We start from the raw sequence: 20592 nt of genomic DNA, 5'->3' as shown, positions 1-20592 counted from the left end.
ACTTGCATTTCTTAATTATACATTACATTTTTAAATGAGCTGCACAAACAGAATACCTTAATCAAGAGCAGAAATATACATATAACAAGATTGAACTTAAATTTGTATCAATAAACCAAGATCCATACCAATGCAATTTTCTATAGCATATCCCCCTTTAAATGTAAACAAACATTTATAAATAATATTTGGGGAATTTGGATATAGTTCTCTCCAAACTGCTTCTTGCTTTCTCTGTTGGGCAAAATTTTTGAGGGTGTTCATGGCAACCTTTCAGGGACTCTTGATCTATCAAACCACATTAGTCTGGAAGGATTCCACAGGTTCTCATCTTTGGAAACAAAAGAAGCACCTCTTTTCCAAAAACAACAAATCCTTAGACCCAAATTCTGAAGACATGGTACCTTTAAAATATCTATGCTAGTATAGCTTAGCGCCTGTACAATGAAATGTCTCTCTGTACTTAGCTCTTTTACAGTCAAAAATTCAAAGAAAACACAGTAATATACATAATCCAGACTCTCTATGTATATTCCATCTTTATGGCTTATTTTTCTCACTCTATTACTTTTTTACAAGTTTAATATTTATTTTATTATCTTAACTACTGTAATCTATGGCTGTCTGTATTCTTTTATATTATAACTGTCTATACTCTCTTTCTCTCTCTTTCTCAAGCCTAAATACATTTACCCAACACTGTGACCCATTTAGAGGTCTTTTTAAACTGGATTTGTCTTTATTGTGTGAGTATCTGTAATTATTTTTTTGACCAGGAGCTTTTTATTTTTAAATGCTAAGCACGCATGGCTAGGACCAACTCCACAGTCCTGCCTGCTTGCTCTGCCCAGTCCAACATGGCAGAGGCATGTTCACTGCCTCTGAGACTGCTGGGTGGGAGCCGTCCTCACCACCTCAACTCTGAGAAGCAGTCATACAGCATATAAACCCTTTTTATCTGAGTAAAAGCTAAATCTGCCATGCAGCGCACTGCATGGCCTGGAAATATCTCTTTGTAACTGTGGGAGTCCGCCATTGCTCCCCTTTCTGTTTACTCCTAGCACACCTGATTCTGCTGCCTGCCCAGGCTGGAAGCACTGAGCTGTGGGCTCTGAGTGGGCACAAAAGCATCCAGACCCAAAGTGGGTGGCAGGCATCAGCTCCAAACATTTCAGACCATGTTGGCGTGGTGTGCCAATCTATTGGCGGAGGCTGCCCATTCATTCTCGGCTTCGTAGACCCGAAATAATCACATAGAAACTATATTATTTGCAATACTGTTTGGCCAATAGCTTAAGCATATTTCTATCTAGCTCTAAAGACTTTGAGGGCCATCATCTAATCCATTAAGTATGCCTGATTAAAAAGTCTTTACGGTTTTTAGTTACTTGCTTCTGGAATAACCTTGAAGACATATACAGAAGGCTACTCACTCTGTAGACCAGGCTGGCCTCGAATTTACAGAGATCCACCCGCCTCTGCCTCCCAAGTGCTGGGATTAAAGGCGTGCGCCACCGCTGCTCGGCCCACATAACTTTCTATGTCACCAAAATCTGGCCCTTACATAGCACAAATTTTGGATTAAAAAAATTTTTTTTAATTAGCCTGCCTCTGCCTCCCAAGTGCTGGGATTAAAGGTGTGTGCCACCACCGCCTTTGAAAACAAAACAAAAAACCATTAACTTGAATGTCTTAATTATCTTTAACAGTTTACAAATTAATAGCTTTTATAAGATTAGGATTTTATAGTTTTATTTCTGTTTTGACCCTAAAATTTTGAACTGAAGATTTAATTGACTATCCTTTATCATCAAAATAAAACTTTAAACCAGAAGTGCAGTCCACAGAGAGATGGGAACTTTCTGATTCTTTCATAGTGTACTTTTACAGTTTCTTGTATGACTCAGTTTATGTAAATAGCTAAAGCTTAACAAAGTTAGCAAAGACCTAAGTGGTTAGACATACAGCTATGAGTCAGTTTCATTAACCTGAGTAGACCTTAGCTAAGGAGAGACAGTCTATAACAGTGGCTGTCAACCTGTGGGTCACATATCAGATATATTTACATTACGATTGATAACAGTAGCAAATTTACAGTTATGAAGTAGTAACAAAATAATTGTATGGTTGGGGTCCCCACAACATCAGGAGCTGTATTAAAGGGTCACAGCATTGGGAAAGTTGAGAACCACTGCTTTATAGACTCTCTGCCAGACAGCATGGGCCACTGGTTTGCTGCCCCACAAAATAGGAATATTCTGTTTCCTACTACATTTCCCTCAATTAAAACAATTAGTGTCTCAGTTTCTGATGCTCACAGCTGTGACCCTAACTCTTTAGTCTCTCACACACCCCCCACATTCCTTACTCCTCTTTTATCCCTTCTCATCCTAGAACATTTTCCTACTGCTTGAGTCTCTGTTGTCCTTCACCTAGAGTGATCCAGATGTCTGCCATCGCAGTCTGTCCAAAACCCTGACCAGATCCTGTCTCATGAAATTAAACCTCTTCTGCTCTTCCCTAAGTCATATTTTCAGTCAGAAGACTCTACCAGGGATACCAGTCCCTGCTAATAACTGCCAGGGTGGCATCAAAACCTGGCCAGAGGCGAGCAGCCCTAAGCCAGGAGGTGATATTGTCTCATCTGAGGCCTGTCCCGTTCCTACTAGAAAGGCTTTGTCTGATGCATAAAAGAAGAAAAAGGAAGGAGGGTGGGGAGAGAGACGGAGGAACAGTTTTTTTATTGTTTTTCCTTTTTTTTTCTTTTTAAAATAAAGCTGTTAAACTCAAGAGTCTCTATTTCCTGTTCTCTGTTCGCCTAATGGCACAGAGACACCTGTGAATGGCCAGGAATCCATCTGGCTAGATGAGTTTCTGCTTCTGCTTTAAACAGTGTGGAGATGGAGGCCTGCAACACAAGGGCCCCAGAGATGCAGCTCCAAGACAGCAGATCCAGGCTCTCAGTGGGTCAATGTGGGTACTGCAAGCATATTTTGTTTCCCTAGGAAATTCCCCAGGAGCCAAGCTGGAGTCCTCTGACTTTCTAATCATGAGATAAGCCTGTCCCTCTTCCTGGAGGAGACCTGGGCTGACTTCTCCAAGAGAGCTCCTTTCGTCCCCTCTTCCACTTGGTTCTGCTTCTGCTAGCACTTTCTGCCTTGACCTTTTTTATATGGGTTTTTTGAGCCGAGTTCTCTGGGTCCTAAGCTGGTGCATTCTGTTAGCTCAGAAATATATCTGGCCACAACTCTCTACTTATAGCAAAAACTAGAATTGGCAAAATTACTAGAATTGCTGCATATATCAAACCAGTGCCATTTGCAGACTCTGCATTTGAGGACATTCAAGGACAAACATTCTAGTTCCATCCATGACACTATTCTGAGATAGAGCTGACGTCCAGAAGATCTGTTGTTCACACTGGCATTTCCAAGGACAGTAATAATTTTTCCTGCTGAGAAATCATTCATTGCCCTAGATAGATTTACTAAATATTTTCATAATTACATAACTATTTACATAAATATTTCCTTTGCTTCCTTAAAAAACTTTTTTTTAAAAAATTTCTGTGCTTCCCTCAGTAACTCAGCCTGTTTCAAAAGAGCGAAGAATTACTAAGCAAAGTAAATGAAGCTTCATTTATGCTGCTTGGACTGCAGAATAGAAATCACTGAAAGCTCTCACTGGTGTCTCTAATCACCATAGCCTCTTCAGTGCTGGCCCCAAGCTTTTCTGTTTGCTCAGGTCTCATAGCGAAGAACACTACAGAGGTAAAGAGTTCCTGCATTTCCCCACCTGCTAAGTATTCTATTTTCATTTTTTAATCCTTGCATATAAATGCATGTGGGTGCAGCTTTAATACTGTATTAATCAAGCATATGTTGTTTTTAAGTCCTATTTCTCATAAACCTTGTTCATGGTTTGATCCTCTTCTGTTATTTTTACTCTCAGGACAAAAATCATCATACAAAAACCCATTCTAATTCAAAATATCTTGGAGACCTGCTGTTGCCTTCTTAGTCTAAAAAGGAGATACAATGATAAGCAGAGGGTTCAGGAGGACTTAAAAGTTTTATGGATGTTGCTTTAATTGGTTTATACCACGTGGTCATCTTCAGATGGTGGTAAAAACATAAGGCAGTTTCTCTCTTTAAACTTAATAAAGATGGCTGCCAGCCACATGGCTGCTTCCATCCTGATGAGGTCATCGACCAAGATGGTGGCAATCCACATGCCTGTTATTTACTGCAAGGTGAGCCCATCAGGTCCACACACCCTCAGGAAGGCTGAGAAAAGCAGCAGGCTCCAGCAGACCAATGAGAGGGACAGAGACGGAGCAGACGGCTCCTGGGGGAGATGGGGAGATAAGTAGTTAGCCTTGGTTAGAGACAGAGTAAGCTACAGGAGGGAGCTGAGAGACAGAGCTCACTAGCTACAAGGCCGCCAGGAGCAGAGTAAGAGGGATGGGCAGGCTCCACGAGGGACCGGGAGACAGACAGAGCGAGCTGTGCGGGAGGCAGCCAGCAGCAGCTGAGAGGCCCAGAAGGGTGTAAAGAAGTTGCCCGCTATGACTTTTGTAGCAGCAGCAGGTTCTAGGAGCCAACAGAGCAGGCAACTCCGTGGTGACACAGGAAAGAGCAACAGCAAGGTTCCCTGTCTGCCTGCAACTGGGAAAGATTAATGGGAGCATAAAAACGGGGCAGATACAGTGACAACAAATCCAGGACACAAATCAGTGACCACCAAGACCAACCAGATCCTGAGGATGCCTGGTGTTGTCCTGGTCACAGCCAGACTCTGGAATTCTCACACTGCATCCTTTTCTGCATGAATCCCCCCATGATACCCCAGATGAATAGAAACCTCAAACAGGCTTATCTTTAACCTGAATCCTAGGTTTATCTTACCTCTGGAGGTCCTGAAGGAGGCAAGTTGGTGAGGGGTATCCAATTCCTGGAGCTGAGGAATGATGACATCATGGTGGCCTCTGCTAGGACTGGCAACCAACTCTTTGCCTAGGAGTAGTTCCACCCCCAGACTCAGAGTCTTCTTATCAGGAATTTCAGTAGGACTCTCAGAAGGCCTGAATAAGTCAAATAGAGTCTTCATTTGCCAATAGTGGGGCTATTCTAAGCAGAGCAGTGGAAAGCAGTCTTGACCTCCAGTTTGTTTGAGTTTTTAAAAGGCAAAACTGTTTCTGTGACAGATGTACAGAAAGGCCACTCTGGACATCTGCAGCAAGCAATCCTTGCTTCCAGAAGCAGAAAGAAAGCAGTTAAGCAGTCAGGCCGTCCTTATAACCTTGAAGTCAGGGACACATTGTGTAGGAATTTAGGGCTGCTCTAAGTGACCAGGGACCAGTTTGTCCAAGGTGGCTTTGGCATTTAAAGTTTTCTTAGGAATACTTCCACAAGATGGCAAAACTATAGTTCAGTTGCCCGCTACAGATTGGCAAGCAGGAGGAAGAGAGGATTACCTGGGAAGGGTGGGAATCTTTTGAAACCTCAGGTCTGCCCCCAGTGGCACACCTCTTCCAACAAGGCCAGCCCTCCTAATCCTTCCCAAACAGTTCCACCAACTGGGGACCAAGTACTCAAATATGAGCCACCACAATATACTTTCATATCTGGGACCATCCCCAGGGGCATAGTTAAACTACCAGAGACCACACTCTCAAGAAAGCTGACTCTTCCTCCCCCAGAAGCCATAACTGTCAGTAGTTCCCCAGGAGGAGGGGCTCATGCTTGGACATTAACTGGCTTGACCTTGTGCAGACCCCAGCTGCTGTGCCTGCCAGTGTGTGGTAGTCCTGCTGTGCCTGAAGACACAGTTCTGCTCTGGTCCTCCCTATTTTCTGATTTCTACAGTCTTTCTGCCCCTCTTCTTCCATGGCCCTTGAGCCTTGTGGGGAGCTGGATAAATTCTTGAGTTCTGTGCCTTGCTTTTATCATCTGATGACGTTTTAACCCACTCTACCTGTTCCCTTCTAGCATGATTTCTTGTTTCAAAGAGTGTGCCAACTTTTGACTTCCAGAATCCCTATGGCTAGTGTTCCTAGTGTAAACTAAGATCTGCCAGCTGGACATAGTCCCACAAACCTCTGGATTCCGGCCTAGGATACGTGGGAAGAGAACTGGTGTATGAAAACTTGGTTTGGAATGGGTGTGAGTAAGAGCAGAGGTTTCATGGTTCTGGAGTCAGTGCTGCAATCAAGAACATCCCGAGTCAGCAGACAGCTTCCTCACTGGGAAGCTTTCAGGTTCTTGTAGCAACTGGGTAGTTTGGAGCCAACATCTGTAGCAGAAGCTTCTGAATTCTTTAGGTTCCCAGCAGTGAAGCAGCAGCCCCTTGACCGTCCAGTTGTGCTGAATTGTCGAGGAGTCATTTCTCGAAGTCAGCCTGTGGTCTTTCTGCTGCTCTCCCAGTAATGTCCTCAGCTGTCCCAACCATCTTGTGTTTATTTCCTTAAAGTAGCTACAGTGATACGTGTTTGCAAACCAACATCCAGGACAGTCAACTTCCTCGTAGGATTTTCGTGAGATTAGTCAGCTTTGCATCCTTATAATGATACCTGAGCAACTAAGTTAAAAGAGAAGAGATCTGTTTGGGTCATGCCCCTGGAGATTCCAGTGCAAGATGAGGTGGCCCTGGTGCTTTGGGGCTCTGGCAGAGGTGGTGAAAGTATTTAGTGAGAAAACCATTTACAGCTTGAGCCAGGAAGTAGAGAAGCTGTGAGAGGCCTGAGTTCTTTTTTTTTTATTATTACTATTGCTTTTTATTGAGCTCTAATTTTTCTCTGCTCCATTTCCTGCCTCTCCCCTCCTCTCCCCTCCCCTTCACCCCTCTCCCAAGGTCCCCATGCTCCCAATTTACTCAGGAGATCTTGTCTTTTTCTACTTCCCATGTAGATTAGATCTATGTAAGTCTCTCTTAGGGTCCTCATTGTTGTCTAGGTTCTCTGGGAAAGGCCACACATCCCACGGTTCTAGGAGGGAACATCATTGTTACCAATCTCGAGTCTCCTATGATTAAAATGGTAATGGCTCTTATACTCGGCGGACAGCACCCTAGGATACATATAGGAAGGCTAGTTATTAATTCCCAATGCATGGTGCCATCTAACCATAAGCACAAGGATTGTCCTTTGCTGTGTGGTCAAGGTCATTCTTGGCTATATGCCACACTTGGGTATGTAGTTAGTGACACTATGTGCTTAGCATATGGAAGTCTCTGTGTTCATTAGAGAGGCCTGAGTTCTAAATGTCCTTCGAGGGTATGTCCCCAGTGACTGAGCCCCCTCCAACACCCTCCTTCTTCTGGTCTCGTCACCTTCCAGTCACCCACTCTGGAAGACCAAGACTTCATAAGGTGAGGTGAGTAATGCTTAAATAATCTGGCATGAACTCTCACTGGCTTAGTTCCTGGGGCTTTATCTGAAGCCGTAGCCCGTGGTACTCCTGCAGCAAAGACACTCATTTGTTGGTTCATCCGCTCATCTACTCACTCAGCCCTTAAGGAAATTAACATTTCTGAATATGTGTTTCAGTTCAGACATGCTTTGGTTGCTGTAGCTGAACAGAAGCACAGTTGATGACTCTTGAATACACTTAATTTCTGTAGTGTGCCTGAGACAGCTCTAGCTCTGTTTATCTATCTCTATCTCAGTTTATATCTATATCTGTATCTCCCAGCCCCTCTAAGTACACTCAACATTCATTCAGAGGAAAGGTTGCTCTGTGTGTGTTTGTGTGTGTGTGTGTGTGTGTTATTTTAAATTGTGTGTAGATATTTTAAATTGAGATACAATTTACCTAACAGTAAAGTACACAAATGTTAAGCATTTCAGTTTAATATTTGTATAGACCCATGTATCGATGACCCTGAGCAAGATACAGAAAAATGGAACTATTAATAAAAATGGACTGCGTGCCTAGGTTTGGGTGCTCTTCTTAGGAGCTAAGGTTTCACTAGAAGTTTTACCATTTCAGGTTTTTGTTGTTGTGATCCAGAATGGTCAGTATAATTGAATCATTTTTTCCTCCTTTATTGTCTTCTTTAAGTTTTGTTATTGTTTTGGGGTTTTTTGTTTTGTTTTTAGGTTGTGCTTTTATATATGAAATACAATTAATTTAACTAGGACCTTATGTTATAAGGATGCTCACTCAGACATAATTTATAGCCAATTGAACATCTTTATTTCAGCTGGGACTACACCCAAGTGTTTGGGAACCTGGGTGTAGCCTCAAGTATCCAGAACACTTTTTTTTTTAAGGCAGAAACCATGTTCTGGCTGTGGGGGCTTCACAGAAGGAAGCAAGCAGGTTTTTTTTTTTTAAGATTTATTTATTTATTGTGTGTACAGTATTCTGTCTACATGTATGCCTGCAGGCTAGAAGAGAACACCAGATCTCATTACAGATGGTTGTAAGCCACCATATGGTTGCTGGGAATTGAACTCAGGACCTTTAGGAAAGCAGGCAGTGCTCTTAACCACTGAGCCATCTCTCCAGCCCCTGAAACAAGCAGTTTTAACAGAAACTAAGTTAGCTAGGACATCCTGACCTTTGTTCCTAGAACAGAGTTGGGTGATTTTCCATGGGATTCTCCACAACATGTTCTTTGTTCTTTTTTGTTTCTTTTTCTTTTTTACCTAGTCACTATTAAAATTGTTTATTTTGCGTGTGCAAGCGCACATTCACACACGTATGCCTCGATGCACATGTGGAGGCCGGAGGACAACGTCAGAAAGGAGTTGATTCTCTCCTTCCAGTCAAGCAGGAGTCACAGCAGCCATGTCTAGCTATAGTGGTGCCTGGCACCCCTGCCCAGTGTGGGGAGGAGAACGGAGACAGGCAGATCCCTCCAGATCGTCATCCCGCAGGCCTGGCGAAAGCAATAGTTCCATATTCAGTGAGTGACTCTGCATCATAAAATAAGGTATAGAGTGATCAAGTAAGACCGTTGACATCAACCTACACACACACACACACACAGTCATTTAGTCAGTCTTGGGTTGCACTTACTTCTCTGCTGCCTACAATGCTTTCTTCTTAGGTTGCATTATGTAAGTTTTAATTCTGTTTGGGGCTTTTCCGCAGTTCCTATGGCACAGAAGGGAGAGCTAGAAGTTTCCTCAGATTTGCAGGTGAGTGGAGGAGGAGGGCCCGAGGAGTCTCTATTTCCCACTCTCATTGAGCTTGTTTAAATTTAACTCTCCACACAGTTCTGACTCATCAGCAGTCCTGTGACCGCTAGAGCTTTTTTGCCTCCTGGGGGAGGCAGACGGGGCAGGGGCCACTTGGAGAACAGAGCGTGCCAATGCCTGCTGCCCCGGTTACTTTCCCGTTGCTGCCATAGTCTGCACTAACAAAAGCGCCTCAAAGGAAGGGGGGGGTGTCTGGGATACAGCCCATCACAACAAGGACTTAAAACAGCTGCTCCCATTGTGCCTGTGGTCAGGAAGATGCCAGCCATGTTGGCATTCAGGTAGCATCCTCCTTAAGAGGTCCAGGGCCTGGTCCGGGAAATCCTGCGACCTAATCAACATAATCCCTCCTATATCCCTCCCTGGTCTGGAGAGATGACTCTGCTTACTGCTCTTGGAGAGGACTCGGGTTCAGATCCCAGCACCCACACGTGGTTCCTAACCATCTGTAACTCCCATGTCAGGGACTCTGATGCCCTCCTCTAACCTCCATAAACACCAGGCACACCTGCAGTGCGTATCTATAAATGCAGGCATTACACTCATGCACATAAAAATTTATCTTTAATATTTTTTTTAAAAAGATAACCTCCCACAGTGTGTCCAGGGGCTTGCTTCCTTGGCCCTGTCAAGTTGACAGTATTAACTATAGTGATATTTTATTTATGTTTTATAAATAAAGCTTGCCTGAAGACCAGAAAGTAAAACTAGACTAGAGGCCAGGCAGTGGTGGTACACACTTATAATTCCAGGGTTTGGGGCCAGGCAGTGGTGGTACACACTTGTAATCCCAGGGTTTGGGGCCAGGCAGTGGTGGTACACACTTGGAATCCCAGGGTTTGGGAGACAAGGCAGGAGTTCAAGGCCACCCTGGGCTACACAAGTTCAATGCAGAAACAGATCCAGGTGGTAGTGGCTCAGACTTTTAATCTCAGCACTAAAGAGGAATATAAACCTGGATAAGACAGGAACTAGTTCTTTTTTAGTCTGAGGATTTCTTAGAGGTAAGAACTCTCTAGTGGCTTGACTAATTTGCTTTTCTGATGTTTGGGTTGAACCCCAATATCTGTCTCTGAGTTTTATTATTCATGCTACAATTAACCATCACAACTACCAAGATGGAGGCTGTTGGTCTCTCTGCTCAACCCACCTTCTTATTTATTTATTTATTTATTTATTTATTTATTTATTTCAGTCATTCAGGGTGTGTGCATGTTTGTGTGTGTTCATCTGTCTGCTGCTCTCTGAGGCCAGAAGAAGGCATCAGGTCCTCTGGAGCTGGAGCACAAACTGCTGTGATGTGCTCAAATGGGTACAAGGAACAGAATTCAGCTCCTCTGCAAAAACTGCAGGCGCTTTTATCCACATAGCCTCTCTCTGGGCCGCTCTCTTTCTAACGAGTGTATCTTGCTTCCTGGCTGGCTCTAATTAAACGCCTAACTGCCTGGACTGTTTCTCTACCCCATATGAATTCTTGGGAACACAAAAACAGAAATTGCTGCTGGGGTTGATACAGAGGAAACTTCCCCGTGGTCCTCCTGGGGTCTCATGGGGGAAGTGACTCGCGGACAGCTGGAGGGCTCCACCAGCCTGGGTGAGTGTGACTCTCCCACACTCTAAGGCACCTGCTGTTTCCACCCACACTGGGATCACGATTGCTTTGCTGTGGGTGCTCTTGAGACCTGTCAGTCGCCGTAGTCCTCCTGCGGGAGCCGGGGGATGTTCCCATGACTCATCCCTTCATGGCATGGCCAACAGCTACAGGGCTGCCTTTCCTTCCCATAGCATCTATCCGCTCAGGAGACATACATGGGCTTGTGCAGCTTACCTGTTGAGATCCCAGATGTTAAGTGACAACCCCCCTGATTTTCAGTTGCAGTAACTCTGCTGTGGGTTCTGCTTTTGTTACTATGGCAATAATCACAAAGGATCTTTTATTCCTGGAGCACTTGATATGTCCTAGGCTTTATGTTAATGGTTCACTCAGTGCTTACAGCAGTCCTGTTGCCTAGGTGATAGCCGGTACCGCATAGGTGGAAACATGAGATTCAGAGACGTCAGGTAACTTGCCCAAGGTCACATGGCCCATCTCCTAAATCTGCAAGCATCTCTTCTGTCAGGACAGAGACATCCCAGTTCCAGACCTTTGACCATGAGCGTTTACAAGGCCAGAGCTGAAATCCACCTTGCAAGGCAACCGTTTAGAGATCTGTCCATATTGTTGCCTGGTGCTGCCCAGAACTGGTTTGGGGATTCTTCTGTGAGGGCTGCTTTTTAAATTAGTTCATGAAACAAAGGAATCCGTCCCTTTTTGTGGCCAAGCTGGCTTTGCCCTTGACCACTTTGCCTTCCTGATGCCCTACAGTGTTTACCAGATTTCAGCACCGATGCCTCACGACACTTTCTAAAAGGGTGATGCCATCCTCTGCGGTCGAGATGTGTCACTAATGGGGACACTCAGAAGACTCTAGGACTGAAGACAATTTCTGGCATTTCTGAGCAGGGTCAAAATTTTACAAAACAAAGCATTGGTCCCTGGGTACTGACTTTGAGGGGGACAGAACTCTTTAAGTGCTTTGTAGCATATTTGTTTACAGTTAAATCTGTCCCTGTAGATTTGAACCAAGATGGAAAGACAGGGAAATTATGGGGACATGGGAGAGACAAAGAGCCGCTTACCCTAGTCTGGATGAGCCTCTGACTAACTGGGAAGCATGGATTCCAGCACAATTAACATGGGCTGTGATGGCTGCTGGCACAGCGATACGCCCTTCGTAGATGAGTATTTTATGTTCAGACAGCCACCAGGCTGGTGGTCTGAGTGTATATGATGACAGACAGGGCCTTATTCCTTTCCCCAGACATCACCTGAGACTCTCAAACTGGACTGAACTTTGCCTCAGAGATGTCCAACCTTCCTGCACCCTGGGCAGTGTATCAACTGTAATCTTTGGTTGGCAGTCATCCTGTGACCCTATTTAAGTTTCTTAGCAACTGTTTAAAGACAGTAACTTTAAACCCCACAAATCCTATATATGACAACTTTAAAATTATTTCTAAACAAAGATGATCTGAGACTGCCCAAGTGAAGACCCCATCCCACGCCTGGCTGCGTCTCCCCATCTAGAACTCTTCTCTGAGAAGCCATACCCTTGATTTGGTCTGTCTTGCTTTCTTCTGAGTGCCTCTCTTTCTCTTCATCTTGTGTTAAAGCCTATATACGCCTTTATTAAACCCAATTCTACTGGCTTTCACAGTCATCTGTACTCATGTGCACATACACGCGCGCACACACACACACACATTTATTCACACACGTATGTGCATGTGAATAAAAATAAATCTTTTTGAAATACTTGTTTTTTAATTAAGATTAAAACTTTAAGCATCATCTTAATTAGTAGTTCACATTTAACCTGATTCTGCTGAAGAGAAGTCATATCAGAGTAGCCGTGCTGGAGCTGGGGGATGGCTGTCGGTAGAGTGCTTGCCTAGCATTGGAGGTCTTGTATTCAATCCTGAGGACGCATAAACTGGCCATGGTGGTGCATGATTATGCAGCATGGGAACATGCCTCACAAAACTAAAAAATCTAGGATCCCAGTCACTTGCTTTTCTTCTTGCTCACAGTGGTCCTTACTGCCCAAGCCAGGGTTTGAGCTCTTCAATGAGATGAAAGTTTGAAGATGTGCTTTTATTTTGTGTGTATGGGTTGTTCTGCCTGCATGTATGTACATCGTGTGCCTGCAATGCTGGAAGAGGCCAGAAGAGGGCGTCACATCCTCTAGAGCTAAGTTACGGATGGTTGGGAGCTGTTGTGTGGGTGCTGGGAGCTGAACTAGGGGCCTCTAGAAGAGCAGCTGTGCTCTTAACTGCTAAGTCATCGCTTCAGCCCCTGAAAGGAAAGTTTAAAAGCTATGTGGGAGAACGTTTTTGTTTTGTTTTGTTTTTTGGACAGGGTTTCAGTGTGCCACTACCTTCTGCTAAGGTTGCATTTTTCAGGGACTCCTTTCCGGGATAATGGAAAAACAAACAAACAAACAGAACCCATTTCTCACAGGAACAAACATGCGTGTGTGTGTGTGTGTGTGTGTGTGTGTGTGTGTGTACATGCATGTGGAGTTCAGAGGATAGGGATCAAAATCAGGTCATTAGGTGTATACAGCAAGCACCTGTAGCCACTGAGCTGTCTCTCCAGTCCTAGAACATTTTAGTTTCTTAGGATTAATATTTAATTTTCAAAGATAGTTTACAATTCAGAACACGGTGGGATTCGGTTGCTTTTGCCCCAATGTGAGGCACATGGATTTTTCCAGCTTTCACTGTCCTCCTCAGCGGTGACCTGTCACAGGGCTCTGTCCTTTGAGCATCTGCTTGTCATTAAGATGAAGGTGGCAGCATTTGCCGTTTCCCTCTGGATGATTCTTCCAGCTTTGGCTGTCAGATATAAACAAGCACCCACAGGAACAGCCTGGCTTCAAAAGCGCTGACCCAGAGGCAGCCATTCTCCCTGTGAAATGTTAATTTGGATTCAGTATCTTGATACCCACACACTTGCTTTGCAATTTCAATATCTTGATCTCCACACACCCTCTTTGTGATTCTGTCTCTGAAAGAAACTGTTGCAAATCCTAGAATGTATAAACTGTGGGTGGCAGGGTTGCTAGGCATAAAGGCGGCTCAGGCTTATCCATGTTTTTTTTTTTTGATTCATTTTATTAATATGGTAGAATATAAGTTCCTTAAAATTCCAGTGCAGGTGTTGTTATAGGGGGGAAGGGAGAACAAACCAGAAAGAGGACTCAAGATGCTGAGAGAGTGACTAAGGGCCAGCCCTTCCAGCAGTTTCCAGAAGCAGGGGAGCAGAAGAGCTGCCCACTGCAAAAAGGGGGAAGGAAGGACAAGTGGGATTCAGTGAGACAGGCCCAAACCCAACAAGCTCCAGCAAAGAGCCATCTGAGGGCGCCATCCAGGCACACGGTCTTAACTAGGGTCTCTGTTGCTATGATAAAACACCACAACCAAAAAGCAAGTTGGGGTGGGGGAGGGTTTGTTCAGCTCACACTTTGACACCACTGTTCATCACCAAAGGAAGTCAGGACAGGAACTCAAACAGGCAGGGTCCTTGAGGCAGGAGCTCATGCAGAGGCCATGGAGGGGTGCTGCTTACTGACTTGCTTCCCATGGCTTACTCAGTTTTACTTCTTATAAAACCCAGGACCAGGAGCCCAGGGATGGCACCACCCACCATGGGCTGGGCCCTCCCTCACTGATCACTAATTGAGAGAATTCCTTATTTTTAGAATTCATAGAGGCATTTCCTCAACTGAGGCTCCTTCATATCTGATGACTCTAGTTTGTGTCAAGTTGACGCACAAAACCAGGTGTGTGTATGCATATGTACATACATCTTAACAAGCCTTATGTATGCAACTAACGAAATCACATTCCTTCTCTGTATTATGACAGCCTATAAACAATCCTTGCCTTGAAACTGTAGGAGTGGGTAGGAATAGAATGAGTTAGGGTTTTACTTCTGAAATAGTTAAGATGGAGGAGAGCCCCTGCATCAAGTACCTTTTGTTTGCGATGAGCGTGAGTGCCCAGCAGACCTTCCTCGTGGCTTGTAGGGCTCCACTGGGGACAGCACCCAGTTTTGTTCATTCAGTGATCCTGGTCACTCTTCCAGGAGGTGGCTAGTAAGAGGAACAAAGAAAGGAAACGGGTTCACGGTCTAGAACAGAGAGGTGTGGCACCGCAGAGCAGGGTCCCTCATTTACAGGCAGTAGCATCTAATATACTTCACATGATGAAGTTATCCATGGAAGGGGGCTGCAGAGATGGCTCAGAGGTTAAGAGCATTGCCTGCTCTACCAAAGGTCCTGAGTTCAATTCCCAGCAACCACATGGTGGCTCACAACCATCTGTAATGGGGTCTGGTGCCCTCTTCTGGCCAGCAGGTATACACACAGACAGAATATTGTATACATAATAAATAAATAAATATTTTTAAAAAAAAGTTATCCATGGAAACAATGAGTTCAGTTCTTTTCTGGCACATAAACACACACACACACACACACACACACACACACATAAATAAATCAATAAACATAATCTTAAAAACTTCAAAATAAGAAGTTCCACTTAGTTTAAATAGTAGAATCATTTGTTCCTGCTAAGGCTACTAGCAGTAATAAAAATCCCTAGCTCATTGCCTGAGAAAGGAAAACACACCGTATGCCTGGGTACCAACAGGAAGGGGGATTCATACTAAAGGTCCCATGGGGTGTTTAAGGCAAATCAACATGCTGTTGTGCAGTGCGTCCATTCATCCTACAATCCATCCTTTGAGACAGTATTTCTCTTCTGGAAGGAGCAGGCTACTGGGGACATCACTGGCATCTTTGTCATCTCAGACTGTCCTATACACTGTAGGATGCTTGGACCCTACTCAGTATCAGGGTTAAATATCATACAGCTAAATATTATATTTAAGTAATATAGACATAACCATTTAGTATAAGTAGCATTTTGTAATTACTCCCAGACTCTTTGTAGAGCAGGGATTACTGTTCCCAGTAAGAGCCCTATAAATCTGGGCTAGATCCACAAGCAGACGGGGGTGGTGTTTAGACATAATGGTAAGGGTACCGCAATGAGTGGAGCTTTGAAGATCCACTGTTGTCCCAGGGTATCAGGAGAGGAGAAGGGACAGCTACACTTGCTGCCAAGGAATCAGTGACATCCCAAAGGCCACAGCAGCTGCATGCTAAGAGAAAAGTGTGTGGTTTGCAGCAAAGCACATTTGAGAGAATTGGAGACTGGGCGGCCTGGAGGCAGCATTCGCTTAGAACTGAGGAGCTGAGTATACTCAGGCCATATGTCTTTGTTCCTTTGCAAGAGGAGGGGTTGTTTCTTTGAAGATAAGTTACAGTCTGCTTGACATTTGCATGAAAAACACAGGAGATGAGCCAGTTTTTAGGCTCTTTTGTAAACACCTCATAGTCCCAGGCTGGAGAGATGGCTCAGCAGTTAAGAACACTGGCTGTCCTTGCAGAGGGCTCAGGTTCAGTTCCTAGCACCCACATACTGGTTCATGAGCCTCTGTAACCCCAGATTTCCAGGGTTTCCAATGCCTTCTGACCTCATCAGGCACCAAACACACACAAGTACGCAGACGGTATGTGCACTCAAGCACCCATACATGTAACTAGAGTAAAGTGAGATGCACCTGAAAACACGAGCCCTGTGTGTGGTGTGTGTCTGCGCAGTTATTGAGAGAATGTGAGAGCATGCGCCATGTTCTTGGAGCTCTGGGTGTGAAAACCTCAGGTGGGAAGTTTCAGGAATTTCTCAGCTTCCCCACTGTCTTCTGGAAATTCCCATGCTCCGCCATCCTTCCCACTAAGACTTCTCTGCATCTTCTGCCTTTCCAGTGAGCAGCAGATTATCTGTAGGGGACACATCAAAGGGCTTTTCGTTCAACCATTGTGGCTCCCACTTCTCCCTTCTCTAGTTTTTAACAGCAAAACCTTCTATAGGACATGTACTTACTGCTATCTGGGCTTTGTTGTTGTTGTTGTTTAAAGTGGGAAGAGGTAGCAGTTTTCTCTCAGGGTTTGCCTTAAAACGTTTTTGTCATAGTCTCAGACACCACCAGCAAAGACAACACAGAACTTTTGTCATGTGTTATTTATGGTGGGGGTTATTGTTTGTTTTATTTTTGTTGCTATTGTTGTTTTTAATTTTTCTACAATAGGGTGTCTCTTATTCCAGACTGACCCCAAACTGACTGTGAAGCTGAAGATGACCTTGAATTTATGATCTTCCTGCCTCCGCCTCTAAGTGCTGGGATTATGTGGTGTACCATCAGACTAGGGTGGTGGAGGACAGAACCCTGGGCTTGGTCCACGCTAGGCAAGCACTCCTCCAGCTAAGCTACATCCCTAGCCCTCGTGAATTATTTGCGAGTAAACTCTAACCTGATCCCATCACTCCTAGTTATCCTATGAACTGAGACATTCTCCTATGTGCTAAAATCAAGCTGTCGTTATCAGGAAGATGGCAGCCACACCTTAACAACCATCTAAGCCACAGCCCTCATCCCCAAAGCTCCAGTTGTCCAGTAATGTGCTTTATGTCCCAAAGATCCAGTTGAAAACTTCCTGATGCTATTAGTTGGCTTGTCTCCTGGAGGTATCAGTCTTTTTTTGGTTCGCATGAACTTGGCACTTACGAAGAATACAAGCTGGAAAGTCATCCCCCTGTGTTCCTCCAACACTTGGACTAGAGGGGCGATGCCTCCCTCCATTTCTAGCCACCCAAGAGCTTCTGCCCATGAGGTTGATGGCAGGAACTCAGGGAGGATGGCTGGCCAAAGTCCTGGCCCTAGCAGAGGTGAAGGGACGTCTCCTTAGCTTTCTGTTTTTGTCTTTCTTCCTCCCTCCCTTCCTTCCCTGTGAGGAACACAGGATATAAAGAGTTATTTGTGCATGATATTTCCTTAAATTCACTAATAGGAAAGAGAACTTGTAACCAAGCCTGACACCCTGAGTTCGATCCCTGGGTCCCACGTGGTAGAAGGAGAAGACTGACTTCTGTGGGCTGTCCTCTGACCTCCACATGCACGCCCACGTGCACACACACACACCAATGACTACTATATAAGATGTATAAAAGAGCAAATGAATGGTGAACTATACATCTAAATAAATGCAGAAACAACATCTGGTGTGGGATTAGTAGCTGGAATTGTCAAAGCAGTGTGCCTCGCTCTGTTCAGGATGCTGTGAAGTGCCATAATTAAGTGAAGTAGACAGTGGTATTGGAGGCTAAGAGCCCACGGTCTTCAGCAGTCCCCACTGCCTTGTCCACAGAGGCTGCTGCCAATTTCATCAGAGAAGGAAATGCTAAATTTCAGGTGGAAGGTAATAATGGTAGGATTTTTTTTTTTCAGTCTCCATGAATCTACACACAGGACCCCCAGGCTAAGAGCTCTTGATCCAAGCTGGAAAGATGGCTCCGTGGTTAAGAGCACTGGCTGGTTTTCCAGAGGACTCAGGTTCAGTTTTTAGCACCCACATGGCAGCTCCCAACCATGTCTTAGTTAGGGTTTCCATTTCTGTGAAGAGACACCATGGTTTGTAAAGGAAACATATAGCTGGGACTGTCTTACAAGTTCAGAGGTTTAGTCCATTATTGCCATGCCGGGAAGCGTGGCAACACACAGGCAGACCATGGTGCCAGAGAGGAGGCTGAGAGTTGTAGATCTGGATCAGCTGGCAGCAGCGAGAAAGAGAGATTGGATCTGGCTTGAGCTTCTGAAACCTCAAAGTCCACCCCCAGTGACATAATTCCTCCAATAAGGCCACACCTACTCCACCAAAGCCACACCTCCTAATAATGCCACTCCCTATGAGCCTATGGGATCCATTTTCATTCCAGGCCCTGGGGAGCTGACACCCTCTCTGGCCTCATTAGGCACTGCATGCTGGTGATGCACAGACAAACACGCAGGCAAAACTCCCATACACATATAAGAAAAGAGAAAAACAAGGGACTCCTACCCACATGGGCATAACCTGAGGACGATGGGAAGGCTTCTGAATCAGATGATGCTGCCTGTCGTTAGTGTCCCGGGAGTAGTAAGTGTGCTGAGCTGAAGAGAGACATTTGTGCTTTTGGTTGCTTTCTGGTCTTAAAAATTTACCATTATTGTACATGCTGCTGTAGGAAGTCTGTGACACCATGTGCATGTGGAGGTAAGAGAGGGACTTGAAGGAGTCCGTTCTCTCCTTCCACCTTTACTTTGGTTCTGGGGATCCACCTCAGATCATTAGGTTTGTGTAGCAGAGACCCTTACCCACTGAGCCACCTCACCAGCCCAGTTTCTCATGGTGTTGACTGCCTGTTTGAGTACTGGAATGTGTTGTGTCTTGCAGATAGCAGTTCTCTAAACACTGAACAAAAGGGCTCCTGGGACTCCGAGAACTTCTGGCTTGATCCTTCCGCGAAAGGCCAGTTGGAGACCAGTGAAGAGGACGATGGACTCCGGAAATCACTGGACAGATTCTATGAAGCATTTGCCCATCCACTGCCGGGCTCCGGGGATCAGCTCTCTGCCCCTGTGTGTCGGTGTCTGTCTCAGGCAATCTCTGAACTTGAGGGCCAGGAGAGCCAGAAGTACACTCTCCGCGGTTTCCAGATGGCGCGAGTTATCTTCAGTCGGGATGGCTGCTCCATCTTACAGCGGCATTCCAGGGAAACGCGCTTCTACCCTCTGGAAGAAGGAGGCAACTCTTTGGAGGGCGAAGAGCCCACCCCAGGACTGTCTAGAGAGATCGTTCTTTTCCTCTTGGAGCAGAACATAATGAAAGACTTAGCTGGAGCTGGTGTGAAAGTGGGCAGTGCGGGAGGGGAAGTGCTGTATCTTGGCCCTCAGAATCCATGAGGGGGTCTCCTGGTAGCTTCCTGTTTCCAGCCGTTAGCTACAAGCTTTGCAGGTAGAGGCTGGCACCAGCGATCAGGTGATGGAGCTAGTAAGTCTCTAGGTGTGCCACCCCACCACTCACTCATGTTGGCTAAGGCTGCTACGGACTCAGCTAGGGTTTCCCTTAGTCTGTGTTCCAGAGTGTTCTGCTGGGGTCCAGACCAGGGCTGGGACTTTGGCAGGAAATCACTTCCTTGCTTGGTTCATCCCTCCTCCCACCCACCTCCTGGTGTCTCGGGGCCTTTTCTTAATAAACTTTTATATCCGCATCCTTGACTCAGTCTACTCCTGGGAGAACCGGCTTCTAGGAGATGAGTGTTTTGAGGATATACATTTCTGAGCAGAATCAAGGGTAACAACTATGCAGAGTTGTCAATGGGGACCAATCGATTGACCTGAAGCAATGGAAAGATTTAAAAAGTCTTCCAGCTACCACATCACATCCTAATCATACCGTTGGCTCCTCCCCAAAGCCAGAATTCCCTGTTCTATATTGACGGTGGGGAAGGGACATTTGGACCATCTACAAAGCTAAAATTCACACACGGAGAGGCTTCTTCAGGTCCACTGATTGCAGTGTGCAAGGTGAGGAGACAGCACTGGACCGTCCACTCGGGATGTGGGAACACAGGTCTAACGTGTAAGGGAGGCACTGCGTGACCCTGCCAGTTTGTGCTTAAAGGGAGTAAGGAATCCTTTGCCCGCTAGCTTTTCCCTCTCCTTGTTACTTTTGCCCTCTGTCCACTTCCAGCATCCCCTGTCATCCTCTGAAGGGTTGCCCCTCATTCCTGCCCTGTTCTCGCCTCCAGCACCCTGAGCTCCAGGCATATGCTTGCCCTGAGCAGGGCTTTGCTGTCACCTGTGCCTGGCCTCCAGGCAGGTGCACAGCCTGACA

General features: G+C 45.4%; 1 protein-coding gene across 3 annotated transcripts in view; it reads left to right on the top strand.

Moving 5' to 3' along the window:
• Shld1 (shieldin complex subunit 1) overlaps positions 1-20001 on the top strand; it is a 71137-nt gene extending 51136 nt beyond the window's left edge. The window contains exon 3 of one of the 3 annotated variants that reach the window (XM_041670670.1): positions 19150-20001. In XM_041670670.1, coding sequence (XP_041526604.1) covers positions 19150-19658 — 509 coding nt within the window. In that variant the 3' untranslated portion in view covers positions 19659-20001. The remainder of the gene's footprint in view (positions 1-19149) is intronic. The other 2 variants (XM_041670669.1, XM_041670668.1) reach the window with 2 other exon arrangements.
• Positions 20002-20592: the final 591 nt, after the last annotated feature.

Source organism: Microtus oregoni, unplaced genomic scaffold (genome assembly GCF_018167655.1).
Source record: "Microtus oregoni isolate MIOR12 unplaced genomic scaffold, Mior012 000020F_ref0000438, whole genome shotgun sequence".
NCBI lineage: Eukaryota > Metazoa > Chordata > Mammalia > Rodentia > Cricetidae > Microtus > Microtus oregoni.
The sequence above is the reverse complement of the archived record's forward strand: the minus strand, read 5'-3'. Positions and strand labels throughout refer to the sequence as shown.